At 39.9% G+C, this 19,290-nt stretch overlaps 1 protein-coding gene across 6 annotated transcripts in view; it reads left to right on the top strand.

Moving 5' to 3' along the window:
• The window catches only part of PLCL2 (phospholipase C like 2), a 201,879-nt gene that overhangs the window by 168,494 nt on the left and 14,095 nt on the right, over positions 1-19,290 (top strand). For all 6 annotated transcript variants that reach the window (XR_004644470.1, XM_034760744.1, XM_034760745.1 and 3 more), the window contains one exon: positions 14,725-14,834. Coding sequence is in view for 5 of the 6 variants with exons in the window: in XM_034760744.1 (XP_034616635.1) it covers positions 14,725-14,834 (110 nt within the window). In the remaining variant the exon portion in view is untranslated. The remainder of the gene's footprint in view (positions 1-14,724; positions 14,835-19,290) is intronic.

A 19,290-nucleotide genomic window follows, 5' to 3' on the forward strand; every position in this document is an offset into this window, starting at 1 on the left:
TTTTTGCATTAGGTTTTTGTCAGTTTTCTGGATTCTGGAACTGTCAGCTTTTTGGATTTTAGTTGAGAATGAATTGCTTCATGGGATAGCATATTAACTCTGAGTAAAAGCTTATATGCTTTTATAATTAGTGTCTTTGTAAGTAAAAGGAAATTGCACTATTATCATGCTATGCTCTTTTGTTCTATGGCTTGAAGAACAAGAAGAGAGTTGCTAAAATAAGAATAAATCCTCATCCTTACAAGCTGTGAACATACAGTAAATTTATATTGTCATTAACAAGCTCAGTAGGAAAATCTTTTAACTGGACTTGTTCTCTTAATTAAACCAATTCCTGGTTTAAGTGAATAATAAGATTATTGTGTATCTGTTAAAATTCAAAACTAATTCTGAAGTAAGTCAATAATTTTGCTCATTTTGGTTAACAATGCATTGAATAAGCTAGAGTTTTGCTCTTTTTCTGATTTATCCCATAGTGGTGCTTTTGCACCTGTCTTATACTTTATGAAAGCAAAAATTGAAAGGTATAAACTTTTTGATAAGCTAGATGTTTTCCTTATTATTTTTAAGTTTCAACAAAATCCAGATTGCTCTGTTGGTTTTCTAAAAGTCAACATATTGCTTTCAGCTGAACACAGTTGTGTTTCTCTGAATAAAATATCTGCATCCTTACAGGAATTTTATATGTGCTAAATATCAAAGATGTATAGTACAGTAGAACCTCAGAGTTACAAACACCAGAGTTACGAACTGATCGGTCAACCACACATCTCCTTTGGAATCGGAAGTACACAATCAGGCAGCAGCAGAGACACCAAAAAAAAAAAAAAAAAAAGGGCAAATACAGTATAGCACTGTGTTAAATGTAAACTACTAAAAAAAAAAGGGAAAGCAGCATTTTTCTTCTGCATAGTAAAGTTTCAAAACTGTATTAAGTCAATGTTCAGTTGTAAACTTTTGAAAGAACCACCATAATGTTTTGGTTCAGTGTTACGAACATCTCAGAGTTTCAAACAACCTCCATCCCTGAGGTGTTCGTAACCCTGAGGTTATAATGTAAGGCAATATTGCTTTGGTTCCCATTCCATATCCATTATCTTTTATCATTCTTTGAAAGTTTAAAATTTTTGACACAGATCTTCAGCTACTTTAAATCAGCACAGGTCCATTGACTTTGGTGGGGCTATACTGACTTACAGCCACTGAGGATTTCACCCCTAATCAGTTTTTGTATATTCATTTCCAACAATATAATAATATGCTTGTGACGAAGTGGGACTGTTCTTAATGTTTTCCTCAGTTTCCCCTATGCAGTTCTTAAGTATCTAGGGGGTGGGATAAGGGTGTATGGTTGCTGCAGAGCAAAGGGCCAGTGTACATAAATGCCCGACACTCGGTTTCCTAGCAACTGATGGCCTGGGCCCCTCCTCTGCAAAGGTGCCAACTGAAGGTGTTGGAGACAAAGGGATCAGGTGACCTCCTGGCCTGGGAAAGAGACAAAGCCCAGAGAAGGAGGGGCTGGATAGGGGTTGGAGTTTGGAGCTAACTGGGGACCGGAAGGAAGGGCAGACAGGGGTGTCTGGCTCGCTGAGCCCCAGAATGGACCCGGCGGAGGGGTCCCGTTCGCTGGACCGACAAGCTCTGTTTTAGACTGTGTTCCTGTCATCTAATAAACCTCTGTTTTACTGGCTGCCCGAGAGTCACGTCTGACTGCGAAGTGGGGGGTGCAGAACTCTTTGGCTTCCCCAGGACCCCGCCTGGGCGGACTCGCTGTGGGAAGCCCACGGAGGGGCATATGCTGAATGCTCCCAGGAGAGACCCAGGAGGTGAAGCCGTGTGAGCGTCTTGCCCTGAAGACAGTCTGCTCCAAGGGAGAGGAGGCTCCCCAAAGTCCTGACTGACTTTGTGGGGAGCAGTTTCAGAGCATCGCCCGGGGACTCCGTGACAATGCTGCATTTATGTAGATCTCTTATACATAAAAACTTTGAGATAATCTTTGTGGGAGAGAAAGGGTAACTAGAAAACTCTTTTTATTGAGATTTTAGAATTAAATTAAATGATACAGCTTTTGACTAATTGAGAGAATACTTTTGATTTTGAGGTGTTTGTTTACTCCAGCTTCCCAAGTTTAGAAGATTCAAATGGATTTGTGGATTTGTGTGTGTGTGCATATCTATAGTGAAGACAGAATGAGAAAACACCTAATGCTCAAAGGTGAAATTGATTATTGTCCATCAGGCTTGTTACAGAGGAATAGTGTAAATCTAGTTTCCACAGCAGTCCCACCAGGCATAGCTCTCAAATCTGTAATTTAAAAAGTAGGTCCAGTTATCAAAGCCAGAAAAGGGCCATGTAGCTGCTTCAGTTTTCTGCTACCCTCTTGCCAGTCCATAGATCTTCCCAGGTACACTAGTATCAAAATGTGTCTCCTTGCTTATTTTAGCATAGATTGGTAGTGGGTGCCAACACCAGATTTACTGGGGGATTGCTCACAGTGAGATAGGGTAAACAAGATTTTTATATACCACACGCTACCTTTAAGGTGGAGTATGAAGTAATACGAATCATGGATAGTCTTATACCCAACCACAAAAGGGTTTACATTTATTTTCTGTTATTTGGATGTTAAGTTTCAACTTGCAGAGGTGAGAAAAGCTTTAAAAATTAGTTAATTCATCTCCCTGCTAGTGCAGGGTTGATCCTTACAGTTTGTAGTTTCATAGGGTGAGATTCTATGCTGCACCTGTAAGAGTTGTAGCACAGAGGTAAGATGGGCTAAGGTGACTTTAAGTCACTTTTGCACCCTCCCAATCCATGTTGTGGCTGGACAGGGACCAAGTGTGATTTAGACAGGCCACCCGAGGTTTGTCCAAATTATAGCAGCCTCCTGTACCCTCAGTTTCCACAGTACCATGTGCTGTGGCGCTGCCCCAACGTGCTTCTCCCAACTTCCGATATTCCTATTTCAGGGCTAGGAAAGGGGTCTTCCAAAGACAGGCTGAAACAGCAGAATTTTCTGCCAGCCAGAACTCAGGCTTTTAGAGATTATTTACAGGGCTCTGGCCTGTTCATCTGGCATACAGACGCTGGAGCTCACTCTTAGATTTTAATACCAAAATGGACCCATTATGATTATTTAGTTTGATCTCCTACTTAATATAGGCCATAGAACCTCTCCAGTAATTCCTGCGTCAAGCCCATAACTTCAGTTTGAGCTATAACAAATATTTTAGAAAGATATTTAATCTTGATTTAAAGACTTAAAGCGATGCAGAATCCCCATGTTTTCTAGGTAAATTGTTCCAATGGTTAATTACCCTGATTTTGAAAACGTGTTGCTTATTTCTAGTGGTAATTTGTCTAGCTCAACTTCCAACTGTTGGAACTTGTTATGGCCTTGTCTGCTAAATTAAAGAACCCTCTGTTATCAGAAATCTTCCTTCCTTGTAGGTACTTCCAGACGGTGATCACATCACCACCTAACCTGCTCTTGGATAAATGTAACAGTTTGAGCTTCATAAGTTTCTCACCATAAGGGAGGTTTTCCTGAGCTTGGATCAGTCTTGTAGCTCTTTTCTGAACCCTTGCCAATTTCTCAAAACCCTTTTTGAAGTATGGACATCAGAGCTGGGCATAGTATTCTGATGATGGTGTCATTAATGCTGTATGCCAGATTAATTCCACTTCCTTGCACCTACTCAATATTCCTTTGCTTATACATCCAAACATTGCATTAGCCTTAACATCACACTGGAAGCTCATGTTCAAATGGTTATTTGCCTGACCTCTAAGTCCTTTATAGAGTCAGTTTTCCAGGACACAGCCCCCAATTGTGTATGACTTGTGTTCTTAGTTTCTAGATGTATGATCATATATTTGTCTGTATTAAAATACATGTTGTTCAAATGATCCCAGTTTAGATCACTCTGTATAACAGATGTGTCCATATCATTATTTACCACTTCACCAATTTTTGTGTCACCTGCATACTTTACCAACAATGATTTTATATTTTCTTCTGGATGATTGATAAAGATATTGAATAGCACTGGGCCAAAAACAAATACCTATGGTACCACATTAGAGAAACCCCTAATGAATGATGATTCCTCATTTAAAATTACTTTTTGAGATCTATCAGTTTTAGTCTATTTAATTTGTGCTACATTGATTTTATATAGAGTGCTTATTTTTTAATGCAAATGTTTTGTGGTGCTAAATCCAGTGCTTGACAGAAATCTAAGGATGTTATGGCAACACAGTTACCTTTATCAACCAAACTGGTGCTCTCATAAAAAAATTATATCAAGTTTGTTTGACAAGACCTATTTTCCGTAAAACTATATTGAATGGCATTAATTATGCTACTGTCTGTTACTTCATTATTGATTTCTCTCTGTATCAGCGTTTCCATTATTTTGCCCTGGATCAATGTCACCTACCCAGTCTGCAGTTAGCCAGGGTGTCCCGTTTAACTTTTAAATATATTGGCAAACCGTTAGCTTTCTTCCAGTCCTCTGGAACCTCTTTAGAGTCTGAAGATTTGTTAAATAGCAACATCAATGGTTTAGAGCAGTGGTTCCCAAACTTGTTCCGCCGCTTGTGCAGGGAAAGCCCCTGGCGGGCCGGGCCGGTTTGTTTACCTGCCGCGTCCGCAGGTTCGGCCGATCGCGGCTCCCAGTGGCCGCGGTTTGCTGCTCCAGGCCAATGGGAGCGCACTGGCCGCCGCTTCCAGCAGCTCCCATTGGTCTGGAGCAGCGAACCGCGGCCACTGGGAGCCGTGATCGGCCGAACCTGCGGACGCGGCAGGTAAACAAACCGCCCTGGCCCGCCAGGGGCTTTCCCTGCACAAGCGGCGGAACAAGTTTGGGAACCACTGGTTTAGAGAGCTCCTTTGCAATTCTTTAAAAAATTCTTGGGTGCAAGTTATCTGATTCTGCAGATTAAAAATATGTAATTTTAGTTCCTGTTTAATGTTTAGTTACTGTTTAACATCCTTCTTAGCTACTGTTGGAATAGGAATATTTCATTGCCACTGTAAGATGTGACTACATCATCCAACCTCTTTCCAAATGCAAAGAAGAGAGATTTATTGAGCACTTCTGCCTTCTCTGTATCATTAGTGAATAATATTTGTTATTAATAAAGTGTGACGTAATAAAGTCTTGTGGTGTTTGATCTCTAGGTATCCATCTGTCTGTTGTGAGAAACAGGAAGCCCTGAGGCAATGCATTTTTTCTACCTTTATGACTTTAATCTTTATATTGTACATTTCATTAGAGTGCAGTTTTATCTGAAACAGTTTGTGGGCCAGTTAACATTCGTTTGCTTCTAAAATTTCATCCTATTAATTATGTGTTTTGGACAATTTTTAAAATTAATGATGATCAAACTAATTTTTTAATTTATAAAACTATAGGTGATTTGATAGCTTCCTATTTAATTCACATACCTGTGGAAAAAGCTTTTAAACTATGACAAGTGAGTTTACCGTGCTGGGAATGATGTAATCTGAAAAGCCTCTATCAACTATAAATAAGTGGTGATTTTTCCAGTAGAATCCCTCCCAAGTTATTTGCCACATGAATAAACGTTTCACTTAGCCTTCTCTATCACTAGTGCTAGACATTTTGCTGGACTTGGTCACTTAAAGAAAATCCAGTTTCAAGTTATTTTGTGACCATACAAAATATGTTTTGAGGAAGAGTTTGCTGTGTTCATTCTAGAGATATGAAGAGAGAAAAGATCATGGATCACCCACTGGAGCAGAAACGCTGTCACTATATTAATCAATACTTTTGATTCTGAAGTGGAAAAGAAAGCCATCATTCCAAACATAATTTGTTTGTTTATTTTATTCACTGGCAACTTTGAGTTTTGCTTTCCCTGGAAATAAGGTTGAGAACTGTAAGTTTTATTTCATGCAATTATTATTATTTTAATTCACTGCAAACAATGCTATACTGCTGCATGAAGCATTAAAGCTGAAACTTTCAAAGCCACTGAAAGGATTTTGATGCTCAGTTCCCATTATTTTTAGTGGAAATTGGGCATCCAGATCCCTTAGGCAGCTTTGAAAAATCTGTCTAAATGTTTTGCAATGTTAAATTTGTCATGTCTAAAATCAAATACTAGCCAACTTCTTCTATGAGTGATTGCACATGTGAAGCCCGCTCTTTGTGTGTGCGTGTCCTGCACATATTCACTGGAAATTTTTCCCTAAGTGATCCCCATCGGGGCAGCACAAGCACCCTCGGTTGATGCTCATCACTGGTGTAAATTATTGTACCCAGGGCTGGCTCCAGGCACCAGCTGACCAAGCATGTCCTTGGGGCAGCACCTTAGAAGGGGCGGCCAATGTTGGGGTGGCGGGGGGGCGCTCGTGATGTTTTTGGTTTTTTGTTTGGTGGGGCGGCGCTCGAGGGGTTTTTTTTGTTTTGTTTCAGCCGGGCAGCGCGGGGGATGTTTTGGGCAGCGGGAGGGGGAGGGGGAACAGGGGCTTCGGGGCCCTGGGGGGGCGGGGGTTTGGGCGGCTCGGCATGCGCTGGGAGGGTTGGGCGGCCCGGCGTGGCGCACCGAGGGTTTGGGCGGCCCGGCGCTCGGGGGGGCGGGGGGGAGCGGGGTTTGGCCGGCCCAGCCCGGCGCTCCAGGGGTTTGGGCGGCCCGGCCCGGCGCTCGGGGGGGGAGGGGCAGGGGGTTTGGCCGGCCCAGCGCGGCACTCCGGGGGTTTGGGCAGCGTTGCCTGGCGCTCCGGGGCGGGGATTTGGCCAGACCGGCGCGGCACTCAGGGGGAAGGATTTCAGTGGCATGGTGCTCGTGGGGGGCGCGGGGTGTTACAGCGGGCAGCGCTCTTCTTTTTTGCCGCCCCAGGCAAAAAAGTTAGAGCCAGCCCTGATTATACCTGGTACAAATATCCAAAAATGGAACTGGTTATTTTGAGGATAGAACATTGGCACTTCACAGCTGACATACCTAATACACTGGACAGTACTAGAAATGTATTTTGTCTGCTGCTCTAGGTACGTTAAGCAACAGCAAAATGATAAATAATGTGTGGTGTCTCATTTGCAAATTAATAATGATACAGGCTTCTACATCTGCCTGATAAGTTGTTTCTGTCTGATAAGAATTGTTAGCTGTTACTATAATTATTACAGTTTAGGCTTCAGAAAGTGAACCTAAATTCTAAGCGATGAATTATTCTGACAACTGATGGCTCAAAATTCCTATTAGCCAGTTATATCATTCAATTTGCCTTGTATGTTTTATCATTTAAAAATACAGTTTTTATTCGAGTATGTCATAGCAATAAGACATTCCAGTATGTGAATTGTCATATCAGTTCATGCTTAGTTTAGTTGACAGCATCAGCTTTCTGTCTCGTCCATCACAATACACTAGATGTGAATTAATGTAAAACAATTCATGCCCTGTCATGTCGTATAGCTTACAACAGATACAGCTGCTATAACAGATGGGTGGAGGAATTAAATGGCAATCATTTTTTCGTGTGTGTTTGCATGCGAGAGAGAGAGATGGTGGGTAGTGGGGGGACTTGAAAATGCAGAGTATCCAATGTGCATGGGGAAAGCACAGAGTGATTTGCCGTGAAAGGAAAGAACTTGATAATCTAGAAATAATTAAGTGTTGATTATTAGAGAGCTTTAGATGTAAGGTGAAAATTTGTTGCAATTTAGAGCAGACGTGTATGCTGTGAGAATCACTGAGTAAGAACTGGCAGTGTTTTGTTCTAACTTTCAGCTCTGATGTTGATCCATGCTACTCTGTTACCTTTTCTTTTAACAACTATAGAGTATTAACTTGACCTGTGTTGTGAAGGTAGGGTAACTTGTAAAATGACACTGTTTCTCTTCCTAACCAAGTCCTTCATGTTAAGAGCCAGATTTTCAAACACTGACTTCCATTTTTGCACCCACTAAAATATGGTCTCCCCTCCATATTTCCCACTCAGAAGTATTTTTTGTTCACTATCTCATATAACAAAATATTTAGGAAGGTTTAAGCCTCGTGCATGTGAGTGAACAGTGCATGTGAGTTTGCTTAAAGTCCTTTGTTTTTAATTTGTTTATCTGGTGCATGAATTGCCTTATTTGTGTGTTATATCTTGTAACTAAATGCTATATTTATTCAAATATAAGTGATTGATGCAGTCTTAAGGCAGAATCTCTATCCATCAGCTGAAGGGCAGTATCTAAAGTAACCCTATCTGCTTCAAAAGTTGAGAGGACAAGTGTGTATTTTTTTTAATTAGTCTCTCAGAGTCCCCAAAAGGCCATAATGTGAGTCAGGAGGAGTGGATGACTATGTGCAGGTGATATTGGAATGTACATTGAGGTGCTACTGTAAAAGGGAACCAAGTCTGGTTGGAAGTTAAAGGATGGTATTTATAATAGGGGGTGAGCTCCTAGGGCTTGATTCACCTATGCTGGTGACAAACCCTTGTGTCCCTAGGGACGATTGTTCACAAAAGTGAGTTCATCCTGGAGGAAGATAGTTGTATTCACTGCTGTCTTCCCTGAAAGGACCTTCCAGGGGAAGGCAGATTTGATGTATTCTGTGATGGGGTAGAGGCCGCCTGCGAGGCTGAATCACTTTTTGGGCTGTGTTGGCCAGCCCTTAATCCCTTAATGATTGAGTAGGGGGTTGGTTATCAGATACTTAAACTACTGCAGCTCCCACAGCCTGACTTTCTGCTACTGAAGACCCATAGCCATGGTTCTTCAGGAAAAAATCCAGAAGAAAATCAGAAGTCATATTTTTAAACCCTCAGATTACCTATTCTTAGGGCCCTACCAAATTCACGGCCATGAAAAATGCGTCACGGACCGTGAAACCTGGTCTCTCACTATGAAATCTGGTCTTTTGTGTGCTTTTACCCTATACTATGCAGATTTCACAGGGGACACCAGCCTTCTCAAATTGGGTGTCCTGACCCAAAAGAGAGTTGCGGGGGGGGTCACAAGCTTATTTTAGGGGGACACAGTATTGCCACCCTTACTTCTGTACTGCCTTCAGGGCTGAGTGGCTGGAGAGCAGCAGCTGGTGGCGAGGCGCCCAGCTTTGAAGACAACACCCAGCTTTGAAGGCAACACCCCGCCAGCAGCAACGCAGAAGTAAGAGCGGCAATACCATACCATGCCACCCTTGCTTCTGCGCTGCTGCCTTCAGAGCTGGGCAGCTGGAGAGAGGCAGCTGCTGACTGAAGGCCCAGCTCTGCAGACCAGTAAGGGTGGCAATTCTATACCATGCCATTCTTTCTTCTGCGCAGCTGCTGGCGGCAGCTCTGCTTGCAGAGCTGGGCTCCCGGCCTTCAACCGCCACTCTCCAGCTGCCCAGCTCTGCAGGCAGCTCCACCGCCTGCAGCTGCGCAGAAGTAAGGGTAGCAGTACTGCAACCCTCCCTACAATAACCTTGCGACCCCCCTACAACTCCTCTTTGGGTCAGGACCCCTACAATTACAACACCATGACATTTCAGATTTAAATAGTTGAAATAATGAAATTTACATTTTTTAAAATCCTACGACTGTGGAAATTGACCAAAATGGACCGTGAATTTGGTAGGTAGGGCCCTACCTATTCTGTTTAGCAGGATCTCATCTTCGTAATAATTGCTTTTGATAAAGTTAACTGAGAGACGTTTGAACATGCACAAATTAGTCTGTCTATTCTTGGTGCAGTTACAATGGTTAATATAATAAGGAACCACTAAAGAGCTTTCGGTTAGCACAGAACGCGATTAGTTCCCTAATAATGTGGTGGGTTCATGTGAGCATATTACATCTCTGCTCCAGGAACTGCACTGGCTTTTCACCTCCTTCTGAAATAATTCAAGGTGTTTGTTTTAATCTATGAGGTTTGCTATGGTTTGGAATCTAGCTATTTTATGGACTGTATGTCGTTTTATGTGCGATCGTAATGATTGGGATCACTGGAGTACTAGTTCCCTCTGGTGATCTGCTGGAGCCAGAGTTTGCACCTTCAGACGCATCGTTTCAGTCAAGTATTTGATTGGCACATCACTCAGTCCAGCATCTGATTGGTGCTAGATAGCTATTATTATTAATAATTAAAAACAGCAATCTTTCATTCTGGGAAGTGTTATACTATATTGTGAGCCATTTTAATTAATGGATTGTGGTGTTTAATTTACCAGTTAAGCCCAGATACTATGACAAGAGGTTTATAAAAGGTCATTCAGAGATAAATTGTGCCAAACCCATCTGCAGATATTGGGGGGAATGTAAGGAGCCTCTCACCCAACCTTGAATGTAGGCCACCCAAAGGCCTGTTTTACTGCTTATTTATGTGTGCCTCCAGAGGTGCCCATTGACTCAAGGGAGGCAGTGATGCAGTGGCCTACCAGCATGCACAGGGAGCCAGCTGCACTGAACAAAGCAGATTGCATCATTCCAAATGCACTTGGCTGCTCAGGGAGAGAGTGTACTACACTGAAACATCGTCTCTCCACATGTGACAGTTTTGCTCCACATTATCCCCTATTCCTGTTCAGGCCAGTGTCTAAATGTTTCAGTTTGACCCTAATTACGTTGATCATGCTGAATTAGAGTTGTAGCGTGGAATGAGCTATAGCCTAAATCAAGAAAAAAATCTTCTTCTTAGACATAGTATAGCTTGAATTAAGTGTGGCATTTTCTCATATCTAAAAGTTTGGCCCTAGCAAAGAAAACCAGATATTCTTGCTCACTGAGAGTAACAGTGTGTTTATATATTTTCCTGGGGGTTTTCCTTGCATGAACATAGTGAATCATTAACAGCTGAAAGTTGCTTTAGCATTCTTGGGTATCATATGTAATCCTCATAATCTCTCAGAAACTTTAGCTTGTTGTCCATTTTTGACAGCTGTCAGCAAAGCTAGAAAAGATGGGTAACTAGTGCTTTGTGGATTAGACAGATGGTATATACAGGAATACAGCTCTGAATAATCTAATAATTCCGGTTTAGTGTAGTCTAGTGTCTGTTATCAATCAGACAGTCCAACATATTAATGAGCTAAGAATAATAATAATAAAAGTAATTAAACCTGCTTGAATACTAGATTCATTTCATATATCTTAATGAGAGCTAAATTTGAACTTGCACTTGTAAAAAAAAAAAAAAATAAGAAATTATATCCTGCAAAAACAATGTTTTCTATGTCTCCAGTTAATATATTCTGTATTTAATTTTATAGATAAGTTTTCACTACAAGTATATATTAGTTTAGGGGGGTTTTACATGATTTTGTGCAAATGTGTTTCCCATTTCATTTATTTCTGAATGAGAAACCATGTCTTTCCTCCTTAGTTCCCTTCTCTGTCTTCCCCACATCAATTTATAGTCATTTGTCTGTTACTGTTGTTGTATCAGTTGTTAGCTAGTAGTAATGCAAGAAATGGCCAGAAAGAATCACAAGCAAAACAAGCAGCCATTTGGTGCCCTGTTTACTTGGGGCTTCTGCAACTCACATAGAGCTCAATCCTGCCAAGTGCTGAACACTCTGGTCTTGATCCAGCAACTCAACTTTAAACATGTGAATAGGCACACTGACCTCAACGGGACTATGGCTTAAATGCATTGCTGAATCTGGGCCATAATGCTTAGTACCTTACAAAATCATGTCTATACTGAGTTTAGATCTCTCTCCAGCTGTGGGACTGGAGAGAGAGGCAACACCACAGCATCTTTCACACCCCTCACTATACAGCAACAGAACTGGAAATAGAGGCAATTCATGGACTCATCTTTTTCCCTTCAAACAGCTTGAGGCCCTACAAATTGTAAAGTGTGTTCCAGTCAATAGCAATGTCAATGCACAGTACTTTCAATACTAATATATTAGTACTGCTGATAATCCAGTGTGAGTTACAGTAGATTTTATATAAATGACCTTAAAATATTTTGCCACAAGTTAATCCTGTGGAAAAACTAGCTTCCATTAAGTACATTCAGTCAGAAATATCTGTTTGTTGCAAAGTTCCTAACATTTTGAAATATACATTTTTCCCAAGAGCAAAACATTTTTGCAAAAGCTTCGAGGACTGATTCAGATCTGAATCAAAATGAAGCTGTAAAAGATAGAACAATGGTTTGAAGATATAAAAATAACATTAATGTTAGTGCTTGTTGATTCTATAATAGGATGAAAGCAATACAGAGAACTGATCGTCACAAAGTGTGAGATTAGTTACACCATATTCCTTTCCTAGTGTGTTAGCACTTGTCAAAGACTATATATGTTAAAAGACGGAGTTGACAGTAATTAATAGAAAATTAAATTATTTAATTTTACTAGATTATTTAAAAACTTATCCTATTTTAATTAAGATTGGTGGTTTACGATAGGATGTTTTTGTTTTGCCTCTTAAAAATATTTTGGGGTGTATGTAGGCTGGTGCTCATTAAGGTGAGACACATCACATGGTCTTAATCCAGGTTTACTTGGCAGCTAGCATGGCTTTTCCTGAGCTGGTAGAAAGCAAACTTTGTTCATAGTCAACTAGTCTCTGTTCTGCTGAAGCCACTCTGCAGAGCGTACATGACACAAAATGGCAATTAAGATAGCTGCAAATAGCGGAGAATTCCCCTTGGGGAATTTTCCACCAGCTCTACCATCTCCTATGTCAGCTGCCCCACTCCCATCCCAACAGTCGGGAAATGAAGGTACTTGTCAAAGGTTTTCTGGGTGTGAGCATGCATGCATGATAGGGAGAGAGGGATGAATCAGAACCTCACTATGCCTGACTCTCCACTGGCATAGAATCCATTGTGGGGATGGGAAACTGAGGATTAGAGACCTGCAACCAGTTCCTTGCAGCAGCCACTGGTCAAAATATCCAAGCGCAGCTCAGTCATAGTGCAGAAGCAGCCCTAAAGCTACCTTCCCGATCCCCAAACATCAATCTAATCTTGAGTAAACTTGTGTATGCTCTGAACCCCTCATCCTGAATGTATTGCATCCGCACTTGCATTCCTTCCTCCCTGCTTGTCTTTGACTATTACTGGTGGGAAGATGGTTAAGAAACAAAGAGGCAGGGCCCGTGTACCTATCTCCTGTAGAATTGGTCTGCATTCCTTCTAAGATGCTGAATGCAGCACTGTGTATCCAAAACTGTGAATCTGGGGAAACAATGTATTTAGAGGACTCCAACTATACATAAAAAAAGTTGTATTTTCATGGCTGTGGTAGGAGTTGGACATTGTAGCTGTGGGTCTACAAGTCTATCCATAGGCATATTGTTAAACTGATTGTAGATCATTTGGACAGGAAATAAATACTATGGATGAATGAATTTTAATTTTTCACCTGGTTGATAATCTGTGCTGGGCAAATACATAATGAATGGTTTAATTGAGGCTGCACTCCAGAGACTGAGTCAGAGTTATGAGGAAGTTAATGTTTTTAAATAAAAATGATACATTAGTTTAATTCAGATAAGGAATTCACTATTTTAGTTTTCCTTGCAGTCAGTTTAAAAATATAATAAATGCATAAACAACCACTTTGTCATTCAAATCAATTTATGAAGCTTTTAAAAAACGATGGCTTTGGGATTCAACCTTTTTAATGTACCTGGGTTTGAGATATGACTGCATGTGACTGTTATGAACAGGTAGAACACTTAGTTTGTCCAGAACAGAAAAAGAAATCTGAACACAAAAAACATAAATCTGACCTGTAGACACAGAAGAGGTGGGGGATTAAGGAAAAATGTGTGTGTGTTGTTCGTATCTGTATGTTATTGCATGACATTACTACAGTATTGTACATTACGGACCACATCTTCTGAGTCAGGGAATTTAGGGGTGTGGAACAGAATCCCCAACCTGAGACTACAGAGTGGCATTGAGACAATTACTTGACATCTGTCCAGTGCAAGTATGTGTACACAAGCAGAGGAATCAAACCACTAGCTCATAGTGTAGACCTAGCCATAGATGGAGTGCCACAGAGTATAGTTCTCTGTATCCTGCCCTTCTCTTTGTGCAGCAGTACCATACTAGCTGCACTGCCTGGGCACATGAGGGAGCCAATTCTAGCCTTGTATGAAGAAGATATCAGTGTTTTTATTCTAAATTTACCATATATGACATGAAACAACAGCGATGTGGGACGTAAGTTACATTTCTTAAAGAGTAAACTTGCGTCCATTGGTATAAACAATGCTATGGTTCTGTCATATTATCCATTATCTAGATTTAATGCATGAAAGACCAAGATGCAAAATACATTTGTCAGAGGATAACATTTCATGAAGTTAACTGTTTCCATATTACAGCAACTGACAAAAATACCTTTATATATAGTACAATGAATTTGATTGCAAGTATTGTGGCTTTTTGTACAGTAAAGATCGTAATGCTTTTATATAACCCCATAATAACTTACAACATGCTACCTTTTTCTTAGAGAATAAATGTACATTGACATGTTGGTTAAGTTTGTATGACTGAAAACATGAACATTTGCCAGTATAGAATAAAAATGTGCAGATTTTTCACCCATCCTTCAATTTGTTTTTTCATTATGACTTTATTTTCAGTCTCTCATCTTTGCCTTATTCCAGTTCAGATTTATCAAAGCTTCTGACAGCAGTTCCAGGAAGCTATTTATATGAAATGTTTCTAGAAAATCTAACTCTACTATCATGAAAATTCAAAGTAAATACCAAGATACTAAATTCATCTTTTTCACCATCCACAGCAATGGAGTTCCATGAAAACCTGCACAATATAGGAGCAAAGGAAGGTTTAAAAGAAAGGAAACTACAAAAAGCAGTAGAGAGTTTTACCTGGAATATTACAATTTTAAAGGTAATGTCTCTTCACTGGTGCTGGCAATTATGTTATTTATTCCATTCACACTTGGTCTTATAATTATATTGTCTTGTGTAGCTAATTAGTGGTCACTATGTGACCTGATTTCATTTCTTTTACTATCTTTATAAATTATCTCATGTATCCTGAAAGAGTAACAGGCTGTCAACATGAATTTAGACAAGTACACTGAATTTTACCATTGTAATTTCTTTGGGGTTTTTTGTTTGGTTTAGTTTTTGATATTTTCTTTGTAAAACCTTTTAATGTTAACAGGGTCCCCTGTGGTCCTGAATATCCATATAGGATAATGATTATTGATTTCTGGAATAAATAGGGCTCTGAAGAGGCTATGCAGCTGTTCAAAATCTATTCAATATCTATTCAGTGACTTGAAAAGGAGAAGCAGTATTGAGATAAATGCGGATCGAGATAGGAAATAAATACAAGTGTTGATTTTTTGTAATCTATGATGAATAGTGTTTAATGATGTATACATAAATGTATTAATACTTCTGATTTGAATAACTGAGTATGTTTGACTTAGAAATTCCCTCTGCGTTTTCTTAAGCACATCGTGCTTACATTTTGACTGAACACGAAGTGATGTAGTATAAACAGTTTTCAAATGGACACCCTCAGACAGTTAAAATGCAGAATGTTTTTCATATTTGTCGTCTACAGTCTTTCTGCACAGTAGAGTAAAATAGTTTGATAGTTATCACAGCTGCCTCCCTTAACTTCTCCAATTTAGTCCTTACAGCCTCATTTTAAACAGTTTTCTATTTAAATTTAATAAAGATTTCCTGTCCCCTCTCCAGCCAAGTACCTCATTCCTACAATAAACTGTAAAATCTATTTTAATTACAAAAATTTTCATCTTTCTCCCTCTAATGCATGCTTTTTAAACTCTGTTTTAATTATTGAAAATAAATTTTCCTTCTACCCCTTCTCAGCTTAATTCTTCTCCCCACACTCATGTTGTTATGCCCGTTATAGAAAAACATTACATACAAAACCATCACCCCCATGTTGTTCTCCCACACTTGCTATTCATTTCAGCTGACAGATGCTGAGCTGTGCTTTTCAGAGTATTTAAGATGGCAAAAGTCCTCTTTGAGCCCAACTCTAGGGAGAAACAAAAATAGGTTAGATTCATTAGAGCATTCACAGGTAACAAATTATGTCGGTAAGGTTCCAAGTTCTGTTTAAAGTTAAAGGGGCCAGATTGTCCCTCAGCTTCTGCTAGATCTGGTGGATCATGGCATCATTCCCCCCGTGTCTTGGGACTCTGTGGATGCATCGGGGGATCATGGTCCAACATTCTGGGGGGCATGAGGGGAAGAAGTTATTATTTACTGCACTTTTCTGTCCTGAGCATCAGAGATCAGCTTGGCTATTCCTACCTAATTTAATACTTCCTGAAGCAACAATAACTTAGACCTCATGTCTGCATCCTATTCAGAGTGTAGGGAGTTTTCTGTAATTGCAGTGAGTGGTCAGTGGCATCCCAATGTCTGCAGGAGCCATGATGCTAGGGTTGGTGGGGGGGGGGCAGAATAGCAGTATGGTGGACCTGACCACTCACAGTACTGAAGGCCTGTCACCCTCACATGCCATGCCCTTGGGACCAACAAGGTTGGGAGGTGGCAGGCTCTTCCTTCTGACCGGACAAAGCTCTTTAATGTTCACCTTGCTTTGTTTCCTCCCACACTAAACCCCCGTCTGCAGAAGGGTGCCACTTGTGCCATAGAAAATGCTATAGCAGAACAGACCAATGAGCCATCCAGTCAATATCTTGTCTCCATGTGTGGCAAATGGTGATGGAGATATGCCACACTGAAGATGTAAAACATTATTGAAAAGTGCTTTACAAATATTAGACAACCACAGCAGCCCTTTAGTTACTATTATCCTCCCCATTTTGCAGATGGGGAAGATGAAAGACAGATAGGTCTCTCTCATCTTGAACTCTGGTAATCCAGGTCTCAGTCATAGACTTGAACCAGTCTCAGATACTTCAGAGTAAGGCATAAAAAATATCTGATGCCCCTTAATGTGGTACTGTCACTGATACAGTACCATGCCATTTGAGAAGGTGCTCTATCTGAGTGGCTTAAAAATTAAAGCCAACTTTATATGGCTTGGAAAAACTATGATCAATAGGGCAATTGACTGAAGTACATAACATCTTAAATACAGACCGTTTCAACCCAGGTGGTTGTTCTCTGAACAAAGAGGATTAGATGAGAGCACACATGCAAAGTAAAATTAAATATATTCAGGACAGATTACGCAGCATTTTCTTTTATTCAGCAGCAGATTTTTATTCAGAAAAAAATAAATAAAAGTATATGTTAAATCCAATCCAATAATAGGCCATAACATAAGAAAGCGAAAGTCTATATGTATAGGGAAGCTCTGATTTACTCCTCATTTTTAGTGAGTACACCTTTTCAAACAATAGCAAAGTACTATCATTTCCTAGTAGTTAGAGAGAGAAAATATATTAATATGCCATTGAGTTAATTCTCCTGTAAAGCCAAGGTATTGCCCCTCATTCCAGACTTCTCTTACCCAAAAAAACCCCTTGGTGTCTCTACACATAAATAGGAGGCCTCTACAGAGAAGAGAACAAAAAATAAGAGAGGAAAAATAGCTCTCAAATCACAGAAAAATATCAGTTAGTTACAGAAATACATGAAAATACTTTACCTTATAGCAGAGGAGTCGAGCACATCATTAAATATTACAGTGTGATCAGAAGAGAAATATCAAAATAGAAAAATATAGAGTAAAAAGGTACAGCTAAGTAGGGCTCAATATGCTGCGGACCCAGATATGGCTAACATGTGGCCGACTACAACTGTTTATAGTGTTTTCTTGATATTAAAGAAGGTTCTAGGATTTTTCAAATTTAAATACTTCATCTGTTTAGGAACAGACTCATTTAGTGACCTCAGTGTTTTCCATACATAGATTAGTCCTTTTCACCTGTCTCCATCAAAAGGGTGAGGGATCGCTAAGCTAATAGCACTATAGACAACAGTTATTCTAGGTCTTGGTTATTTTAGTTGCAAGTTGTTCACCTCACAACAGTGTGAACCAGGGCCAAGACTGTCAAAAGTCACTAGTGATTCCATTTTTGGGTGCCCAGGTGGAAACGCTTTAGAGGTAGGGGTTTAATTTTCAGAGGAGAGGTGCTCAGAACATAGTTAAATTTAAATTGTTTCAAAATGAGCACCCAGAATCTCTAGACACTTCTGAAAAATTAGACCTATATTGTTAGGCACATTTACAGCTAGAATTTGGTCAGCACACGCCAAATTTTGAATAGCTGAACAAAGTCCATATAAAGTGTTTTTGTTCTGCAACACACAACAAAAAGTTGTGGGGCTGAGACACAGAACTTTCAGGCACAACCAGACACCAGGGTCATTTTCCCAAGGTTCCAGCAATCATGATCTGTTGATTCAACCTCACACAGGGATTCAGCCCAGCCAGTTTCCTTTGCATTAAGTGTGCTGGGTGTAATCCTGACCCAATTAAAGTCAATGGCAAAGTTTCCATTGAGTTACTGGGCACAACATTTAACCACTTGGGTGTCACATCGGATGGAGGATTTGGATTTATATGCACACATTTCCTTGAAAAACTCACTCTTTTAGAACACTAGCCCGTTTTGTACAGTTTATCCAGTATAAATCTGGTGTACTGGGATATATAGGGATTATTCATGCTGGTGTAAAATATATGCTGATAGATAGTTTGTATTGCATTTCTATTAATGACACAGGGAAGCATTTCTGGCTTCTAGCACAACTATTCTCAGGCCTCCAGCGTGTACATATTCATTCAGCTCCTTTTCCCATTGATCCATGAATTACAGTTTTGTGGTGAGAACAGAGCTGCTTGGAATTTGATATATATCCACTCTATAATACTTAACTGAAGAACAGTGAAATAATTAGTATTCTAAATCTCTAGGTAGTCCTGTGAAATGTAGTTATATATTTTTATTATTTGAAAAGTTTTGGTGTTTAAATTAAAAAGTAAAAAAAAAGGAAGTTAGAGATTTTAAACTTCTGAGTGCATTCACTGTCTACTAGCTTCAACCTGCTCCCATCCCTCTCCAAAGAAAAACTTTTAAGAACCATCACAGTTCAAATATTAGCATTTTCTTTAAATCTCTAGATATGTCAGGTACAAATGTCAATTCTTTTGCCAAAACTGGAAAACAGGATAGAATGTGGATGATTATTTCTTCCTCTAAATATATTGTTATGTTATACGAGCATAATGAGCTTATGTTGTGAAGGGTACAATATTGTGAAGCCCCTCAAAATAATTTAAGAAATAATGCATGTGGGTATCTTTGTGAAAAATCCACTGAACATCATTAAAGGTGAAGAGACCCGGGTGCTCACTGACTGTGGAGGTGCAACAAGACACT

The sequence above is a fragment of the Trachemys scripta genome, chromosome 2, assembly GCF_013100865.1.
Source record: "Trachemys scripta elegans isolate TJP31775 chromosome 2, CAS_Tse_1.0, whole genome shotgun sequence".
NCBI lineage: Eukaryota > Metazoa > Chordata > Testudines > Emydidae > Trachemys > Trachemys scripta.